Source organism: Borostomias antarcticus (genome assembly GCF_949987555.1).
Source record: "Borostomias antarcticus genome assembly, chromosome: 11".
In the NCBI taxonomy this organism is placed as follows: domain Eukaryota; kingdom Metazoa; phylum Chordata; class Actinopteri; order Stomiiformes; family Stomiidae; genus Borostomias; species Borostomias antarcticus.
In genome coordinates, this window is record NC_140244.1 from 22,026,984 (window position 1) to 22,036,560 (window position 9,577).

At 50.4% G+C, this 9,577-nt stretch overlaps 1 protein-coding gene across 1 annotated transcript in view; it reads left to right on the forward strand.

Annotated features, from left to right (window-relative positions):
• Positions 1-829: 829 nt before the first annotated feature.
• Positions 830-9,577, forward strand: part of LOC311315495 (cadherin-4-like) — a gene marked incomplete at both ends in the record, with an annotated part of 270,228 nt that continues 261,480 nt past the window's right edge. Inside the window, 2 exons of the mRNA XM_084446164.1 lie at positions 830-904; positions 5,367-5,478. Of these exons, the coding sequence (XP_084302290.1) occupies positions 830-904; positions 5,367-5,478 (187 nt within the window). The remainder of the gene's footprint in view (positions 905-5,366; positions 5,479-9,577) is intronic.

Consider the following 9,577-nt stretch of genomic DNA (forward strand, 5'->3'; position numbering starts at 1 on the left):
TCTAGATATGGAGAGAGAGCTGCCAGTCACAGTCTATAGTGGCCCAGGTGGCTTGGGAAGATACTGATGTCTGTGGTATTTGCCACGTTAGGAGGCTCCTTTATGTAAAAGTAATGGACAGTCTGTGAGGACAAACAAAGCCAGCGGACACATAGAATTCATCCCTGCCATCTGTAATTACCTCCGCCCAGGGCAAAGTCTGGGGCTGTGTGTTTGTCTGTTTGTTTGTTTGTTCGTTAGCGTTAGTAAGCAGGATTACACAAAAACTACCAGACTGATTTTCATTCAACTCAGTGGAGGGGTGTAGCATGGACCACGGGCCGACCGGCCCTGCCTAGTCTGCCTGAGAAGTTCTGCGGTCGCGGCACCCTCAATAACGATGTGGCGCAACCACTCGGCTTCCACTGCATGAGGTCACAGCACGCCAGACCTGCGCCCCACTAGAGCCTCTGGAGAGGCTTCTCTGGGCGCAGTTTTTCGACTGCCTGCCGCCGTCGCTGCTGGTGGATGGAGACCCTGCACCCGCGGAGGGGGGCTCAGACGAGGGAGAGGATCTCGTTCCGCCTCAGCAGCTGGCGCCAATGCTCCGTCTGATGAAGAGGAAGAAGAAAGAGGTTTCTGAGGCTGAAGACAACTCAGCCTCAGAGGCCCCGGATGCCAGTGGCTCGTCATCCAGTAGCCGGAGCCCATGCTCATCCTTCCCGGGTCTAACGACGAAGAAGAATTTCCCCTACTGGAGCTTGCGGCTGTGACGGAGCTGCCCCTCTGGAGCTCTGTCTGCCACGGGTCAACTTCCAAGCCTGCGCCTCGTCTCCTCACCCTTCCAGCGATGCCTGACCTGGAGATGTTCATGGAGTCGGGATGGGGCCAACCTGCTTCTCTGAATGCTCTGCTACGTCCCTTCGTGAGAGCTACCAGAATCGCCAGGTGGAACGAAGCAATGATAGCAACTACCATCTCTGTGGCCTAGTGGTAGAGTGTCTGCCCAGAAACTGGGAGGTTGTGGGTTCAGTCCCCGGCCGGGTCATAGCAAAGACTATAAAAATGGGACTCATTGCCTCCCTGCTTGGCACTCAGCATCAAGGGTTGGAATTGGGGTGTTATATCACCAAATGATTCCTGAGCGTGGCGCTGCTGCTCACCGCTCCCCCAGGGGATGGGTCAAATGCAGAGAACAAATTTCACGCACTGTGAGACTTTAACCTTTAATGATGACCGGCGCCCCGACATCGTCCTTATGTCTGGCTCCTTTGCCTTGGGTCCGCCTAGGGAGACCTCGATGCCTGACCGCCAAGGTGTCTCAAAACAAGCCCAAACAACCGCTTCACGGTGGCCAAAAAGGTAATTCTACAGCATCAGACTTTGACCTCAGGTACTTTTGGTTATATTCCCTGCTGAGGATCTGGTGCTGGATCTGGTGGTGAACTTGGAGTGCATGATGGCGCGCTTCAACCGGGGTGCATGATGGCGCGCTTGAATCCTTCCCAGCGACTTTTGCACCAGCATAGATCTGATGTATGCCTACATCCATGTGCCGATAGTACCTCGGCATTGGAAGCAACTGTGCTTTGCTTCCAGGGCGAGGCGTACTGTACGATTATACCAGACGTTTCCCGTTCCCGTTTGGGTATGCTCTCGCCCCCAGTACTTTCTCCATTTGTGTGGAGACGGCTTTGAGACCACTGCGCCGGCAGGGCATCAGGGTTCTTGCATACCTGGACAAACTGCTGGTTATGGCTCCGTCGTCTCTTCTGGCTTTAAGGCATACTGGCATGGTGGTGAGCCATCTCACCGACCTGGGGTTTGCGGTCAATTGGAAAAAGAGCGCTCTATTGTCGGCCTGTCAGGTTGTTTACCTAGGTACCAGCCTGGACACAGGCACCGTGAGAGCGTGCCTATCTGAACCAAGGAGAGAAGCTCTGGAGAAGAGTTTTGAGTCTCGGTTTAGTCAGTAATGCGTCTTCTGGGTCTAATGGCGGCAGCTCACGTGGTGGTATTACTGGGTCTGCTGAACTTGAGGCGCACCCAGAAGTGATTTGCACGGCTCCATGTAGATCCTGTGAGACACAGATGGTGCTTTGTGCTGGTAGCAAGGTCGTTGGAAACGGACCTCAGCTTACAGACTGGCATGTATAATAATGCACGGCGTTCCAATAGGCAGAGTGTCGGCTCACATCACGGTTTTCACGTCTCTAGACAGCTGGGGTGCTACGGCGTTGCTGGTGCTTCACCATTTGGTGGTGTAGTTGTGGCGATAGGCTCATGTCAACCTCCGGTCTCTGATGGAGTGTGATTTGTGTCAAACCCAGCTGCTCATAAACTGCAACACTGATGCACCACTAGGGTTGCAAAATACCGGGAATATTCACAAACGGGAATGAATGGAAATTAATGGAAACTAGTGGGAATAAATTATTTTCCAATTAATTCCCATTCATTCCTACGAATGTGCATTAATTCCCATAGAAAGTTTGTTAATATTCCTAGAATTTGTCTCCTCTAAATATCCCTTATGTACCCTTATGTACTGTAGCCTACATGCTGATGACATGCATCATGGGCGGAGGTCTGCTTTCACCGGCTGCCCTTCTAGTTATAACATGGCATGCATTTATTTATTTAAAAGTGTAACACACACACCAGTGTACAGACAGACAGGCAGACAGAGAGACAGACATACACACACACACACACACACACACACATACACACGCACACACACACACACACACACACACACACACACACACACACACACACACAGAACCAGACAAACAAGATAAATAGATAGATAGACAGACAGACAGACAGACAGACAGACAGACAGACAGACAGACAGATAGATAGATAGATAGATAGATAGATAGATAGATAGATAGATAGATAGATAGAGAGAGAGAGAGAGAGAGATGAAAGAGAGAGAGAGAGAGAGAGAGAGAGAGTTTAATGTAACTGTGGATGTGTGTGATAATGTTTAAACAATTGGTATAAAACAACATTGACGCACGCACCCCTGGTCGAAATAACCGAGAGAATCGCTTGCTTGGTTGAACTGCCACTTGTGTGTCTTTAAGTGAGATTCTCCGGTGATGGGCGATACAGTAGGAGGGGTTGGAGAGTGACGCTGGCTTGCGCTTTGGTGCTGAGCGGAGCAGCGCTCTTCACCTGCAGATGAGAGAGCGAGGAAACTCGGGACGGGCTTTCTACTTCTGAAGATCTAACCTTACCACTGCAAGCGCGGAGCACAGGGGAGCAAACGAACAATCACACCGCGGGGAAATTATACAATTATCGGAGAAGAAATAGGAGCCACCGGCAGTAGCTTTCCAGCCCAAGCAGCCCTCGCTCGCTTGCAACGATGACAACTCGGCTTGTTCTGTTCTTGACAGCAGCCCTTCAGCTGGGCACGTTTTGGGTGAGAATTCACATCTAATTCTGGCATTCTGGCATTCTGGCAAGTGATGCACCTCTAGCCTATGCAACTGGCGGTGACGGCGTGTGTGGACCACGGAGTGACTGTGAACGAGAGGCTACATAACTTCATTCAGTAGGCTATTGTTCGTTCTATTCAGTCATGTCACTTATGCGCATTGTTTGATATTTTGTTTGCACATAAGCTATTTCTATTTCAATTACAGCGTTTAAAACTGAATCGGGAGCGAAACATAATTGCATTCTATCGCGCTGCCCCTAAATCCCGAAGCATTGATGCCGCGTTCTCGCAGCTGAAGTTTAAACAATTCACCTCTTTTCCAATAATTCTTATGAAGCGCGATTCAATGGTCTAAATATATACTGTATTTCAACTTATCAAATTCAAACGTGACTAACTCAGCATCAGATGGATAATGCAGAAGGAAATGGTGGATTTATGTTAATTGATTGCAATGCTTTTTAATTATTTCGAAGATACACATTAGTTAAAAAACAAGTTCAGCACTGTCGATATCTGCATAGCGTCAGAGTGATCTTTATGTCGGCGGCTGTTTAATCTCCCGGGAGCAAAAGTGAGAACAAACGAAGATAGCTTACTGAATTTTGCACTCACGCGTTATATTAGACTAATTCATGCATCGAGGTACTAATACAAAAAGACAAAGATGTATCTATAATCCATGCGCATTGACCCTCCACTAGCAGTAAAGCAGCCTTTATTACACCGTCTCTCCCGCATGCTGCAGCCCACCGGCCGGGTGGCGTGAGTCCGATCCCCTCAATCCCACCCAGCCATAACTCACAATTTCCCTGGTTGAGTATGTTAGATTCCGGGACCAGAGGAGCATCATCTATCGCACACAGTGAGGCAAACCAGGGTGGACGCGCGCACACACGCACGCACACACACGCGCATACACACACACTGCAACAATTGGTCAGAACGCATTGGAATAATAGGCTAACATTGTGTGTGTGTGTGTGTGTGTGTGTGTGTGTGTGTGTGTGTGTGTGTGTGTGTGTGTGTGCGCGCGCGTGTGTGTGTATGCACGCGTGCACAGGTTTGTGTATGTGCTTGTATGTATGTGTTTGTCTTAGAGAAAGGGAGAGAGAGAGAGAGAGAGAGAGAGAGAGAGAGAGAATATGCATGAGAAGATGTTGTAGCTTCTAAGGCTACAGTAATTCAAACGGCCCTGGCTGTGTGCGTTTGTGTGAATGTGTGTGTGTGTGTGTGTTTGTGTGTGTTTGTGTGTGTATGTGTGTGTGTGTGGAGACGGCATCATTTATCCCCCACAATGAGCTCTCATTAAATGCCTTGTGCCCTCTGGCTGTGCCAAGATTCCCCGTTAGGAGTGAAAACATTCCACCGGGCGCATGTCGCTTCCCCATCTGACTCCCTGCGAAAGGAACGCCAGCACCCTGAGTCTAGTCTTTACACACACACACAAACAAAGGTTTGGATTATTTAACACTTTCTAGTTGTTACCATATTTGACATGACTCTGCCCGTGTGTGTGTGTGTGTCTGCCCGAGTCCACAGTCCACAATCTCAAGCTGCATACAGTACCTTAGCTCTCTTTACCAGTACAGTATGATATTATTCAAGGTAAAACCTTGAATGGGGGGGGGGGGGGGGGGGGGGGTGAGGAGAGGGCACGTCGACACGCCTTCCTCCACATCAAGATGATAAGGTCGCCATGCTCTTCACTACACATGAGATGTACATCTATTCGGGGGGTGACCACTGCGGGCACAGCCGACGACCCCCCCCCCCCGGACCCGTGGAGGGAGATGCGAAGCAGGGTGGGGGGGGGGGGGGTCTTCGCGTCGGCGTCCGCGGTGCCGTCGGCGCCGCTTTCCGTGTCTCTCGGAGAGGAGAGGAGCTTCGCTGGCGCGCTCCCTAACGCTGCTCTCTCCTCTCTCTACCGCAGGAGACTGACGGAGAGCCGGCGGTCAGAGCGCCCTGTCGACCCGGCTTCGCGCAAAGTTTTTACTCCGTGCTCATTCCAAGGGATGTACTGCAAGGCCAGAGCGCCCTCAAAGGTAAGGTCCATAATGAGCATCAGGGGGTTTTGCTCTCTTGCGTGGGGGGGGCTGGCGGGCGGGGGGGGGGGGTCACGCGCGGGTGTCCCATATTAATGCCGGTGAAAGGAAATGGGTACAACGCCACGGCTTCTTTTCATGCGAGCGGCCCCTGACACAGACTCGCTACTTTGCTGTGGAATTGTATTGTTGTATTTGTATTGTGTGTGTGTGTGTGTGTGTGTGTGTGTGTGTGTGTGTGCATGCGCATGTGCCTGAAAATGTGTCTACCCATCATGGAATATTATGTGTAGAAATTTACAGGCGCTCTCTGAAAGTGTTTGCTGGGGTTGTGCTTCAGGCAACCTGTGATAGCATATTAGATTTCTCTCCCTCTTGACGCACGTTTGCAGTCACACACACACGCACACACACACACACACACACACACACACACACACACACACACACACTGAGGATACAGAGGTGGCTGCATACAACTTTAAAAAGCTGTGAAATCATTGTGCGCGCATGCACGCACACACGCACGCACGCGTTCTCTCATTATCATCAGTATTAATCATCTATTAATATCACTACATGTTCGTCAGCACAATGCTTCCTCACCTTCATGCTGCGTAGTTACACCCTGTTGTTTGTCATGACTTTTTGCCGTCGTAGCAATTACCCCTCAGACCAAGTTAGTTTGAACAGCCGATAGTGCAGGAAATCGAATCGACATCCTGTGTCTAATCTGGCTCCGCTCCTGCCAATATAGGCTAATTAGGATCCTCTATTGATCCCAATGGTTTTTCCTCAGAGCACAGCTAAGCTATTGTTTTGCTGTGGGCGCACAATAGCTCTTTTGTGGGACGGCTGCGTCTTCGACAGCTGCACTCTATATCTCTGTCTGCCTGTCGGCCCTCACGAGAGACCAAGAGCACAGCTGGCTCCAGTCTCTCACACACACGCTTACTATCAAGTTTTTATTCCCAAGATTGAATTCTATGTACATTGTTATTTGGTGTGCGGTAAAGAACGATCAAGCTGTTACAGGATGATTAACTCTTAAAGTATATCTTTTTTGTAATTGTCAAGGCTGTGTAGTCATATATAATCTTGTGTGTTTGTGTTTGTGTATGTACATTTGTGTGGTTCATTTAGTCAGGAGATCATGATCGTAGCAAAGACGGGGATTCTAGAAGAGAGAAGTGTGGTAAGGAGGTTTGAGGCCTGGTTGGAAGAAACCGTGAGAAGACCTGTTTGCTGGGATAGCACGCTCTCTTTCTTTCCCCCCCCCTCTCTCTCTCTCTCTCTCTCTCTCTTCTCTCTCTCTCTCTCTCTCTCTCTCTCTCTTCCCCCCTCCCTCCCTTCTTCTTTCTCTATGTGGTAGTGAAGTCTTCAGCCCAGCAGGGGGTGTCAACACAATCACAAACAATCACTTAACAAGCCATCACCACCGAGTGGATCTCCTCTTTTAAGCATGCTGTTAGTTTCCTTCAGGCTGGACACAGAGCGACTACATGGCTCTGCTTAGTTAACATTTAAACCCTACATTCTCCTAAATCCTCACACAGATGTTGATATGAAAGAGTGACCTTCTGGAAGTTTCCACTGCCGCACGTCTTACAAAAAGCAGAGAGAAGATGATATACAGTAGAATCTAAGAGGAAATATACGGTAGATACAATGGAAAGCTTGGTCACTTTTTTTTTTCAATTCATTTTTTGACTGATTTTGTTCTAATTTTTCTGGACTGCATTTCAAATAAACCTAGGCTCTCGTTACTCTCCTGACTGTGCAGGTGTGTTCATGTATAATCCATATATAACATGAGATCCATTAAAGCAAAGGGTAGAGACAGTTATGGTTATGGTATGACGTAGCTGACAGTTATTGCTTGTCTGTTCCTCTGTGTTGTTTTAAATGGCCTTGCTGAAGTCTCACAGCCACATGCTTCAGGTCACTCACACAGCTGCAGTATCGCCTAGATCTGTGTGTCTGAGTACGCAGCTGCTGTGGCCACACACACACACGCACACACACACACATACGCACACATACGCACACACACACTCACGCGCATATGCACGAACGCACACACACACACACGCACACACACACACACATACGCACACACACACTCATGCGCATATGCACGAACGCACACACACACACGCACGCATACGCACACACACACATACGCACACACACACTCACGCACATATATGCACGAATGCACGCACACGCACACACAGACACACACACACACAGTGTGATTTACAGGGCTCGGGCGGTTGATTTATCGTTGGTAAGGGTGTCACCGAGGGGAGCCAGGAAGCTCCTCTGGAAAGGCTTTAATAATAACATTGTTTAACCCAGAACCGTCAGGCAGGGGAAGGACTAATGACATGCACGCACGCACACACACACACACACACACACACACACACACACACACACACACACGCACGTCAGCCTTGGGTTGGAGCTATGGGAGAGACAGGGCCGAGGACGTGACAGGGGTGTCTTGGTGGCGGATGTAGGGAGGGAGGGGTAGAGGGCTGGGGGGTGGTGGTGGTGGTGGGGGGGGGGGGGGGGTCGTCGGGGGTGGCAGCTCCAGGCTGAGATGGGGAGGGTCATGTGACCCAGGGATCCGTGCGGAGGCGTGTAGCGTCCCCGTCAGCGAGGGCTCAAGTCCTCTACCGTTCTGCAGCCAGGGTTCGTAGTTCATGCGGACGCCATCTTTCAAAGGGCCGGGGGAACGCCGTCGTTCTCAGCCCTTGTGCGCCGACCTGTAGCAACGTGTGTGTGGGCGCACGCGCGCGTGTGTGTTTGTGTGTGCGTGTGTGTAGCTACTCAGCTCCAGAAGAGAAACGACTTCTGGTGTACATTAGGCAGTTAGTGGGAGCCTCACCGAGGTCTTAGGAGAGTTAGTGAGGCTGGGTGTCAAAGGTCATATGTCACCTGTCAAGGTTCACATGCGGTGGGGGCCGAGGAGGTGAGATCAGGGTAGGTGGGGGCTGGAAAGGGGGTCTCCTCCCTGGAGATGGGGTGTCAGTCAGAGGTCAGGTCCTGAGTGGTGAGGAGGTCCAGGACCCCTGCTCGCTCTCGCTCTCTGAATCTGGCCTTTATTACCCTCCCTCAGATATGACAGATAGCTGCACCACTGAGACCATTAGAGTCAGAACACCGGCACACCTGGCTTACATCACGCCCTGCCTGACTTGGTGTGGACGTCATGCACGCACACACACATGCACACACACACACACACACACACACACACACACACACACACACACACACACACACATGCACACACATACTATACACACGCATACACAACACCCCAACACACACACACACACATGCACACACATACTATACACACGCATACAGAACACCCCAACACACACACACATGCACACACATACTATACACACGCATACACAACACCCCAACACACACACACACACACACACACACACACACACACACACACACACACACACACACACACACACACAGATCCACTTCCATTTGTTTCAAGAACAACTTATATAGATATAATCACATTCAGTTCCAGCCTTCTCAGAGAGGTCGCATGGTTGCTTTTCCAGTCGAGGGTAAATATGTTGCTGTCCTCAGACAGCATATGTGTTTGAAGTGTTTTGTATTCTGCAGCCTATCCTGTCAAGTGTGGTGTGCATTTATGTACTGTATGTGTGTGTGTGTGCGTGCCTGTGTGTGTGTGTATGTGCCTGTGTGTGCGTCTGTGTGTGCGTCTCTGCGTGTGTGTGTGTGTGTGTGTGTGTGTGTTTGCGCTCGCACACTCTATCTTGGGCCCAAGCCAGATTCTCACAGATAAAGTGCTGGGCTAGCCAGTGTAACCACATCCTAGATGTCCCTGTGTCCCAGCGCTGCTTCTATTACCGGGTAACTGGAGCCAGGCCGTGTGGTCACAGCTCCATGGGCCTCGGCTAGCCGACCTTGGGCTCTGTTTGGGCTGGTAGTGGTTGCGGGCAGCCTCAAGTTACAGTCTGCCATCCATAATGCTGGTGTGTGCAAATGCGCGTGGCCGCCCGGGTACGCGCGTGTCGGCGCTGGAGCTTAGCTT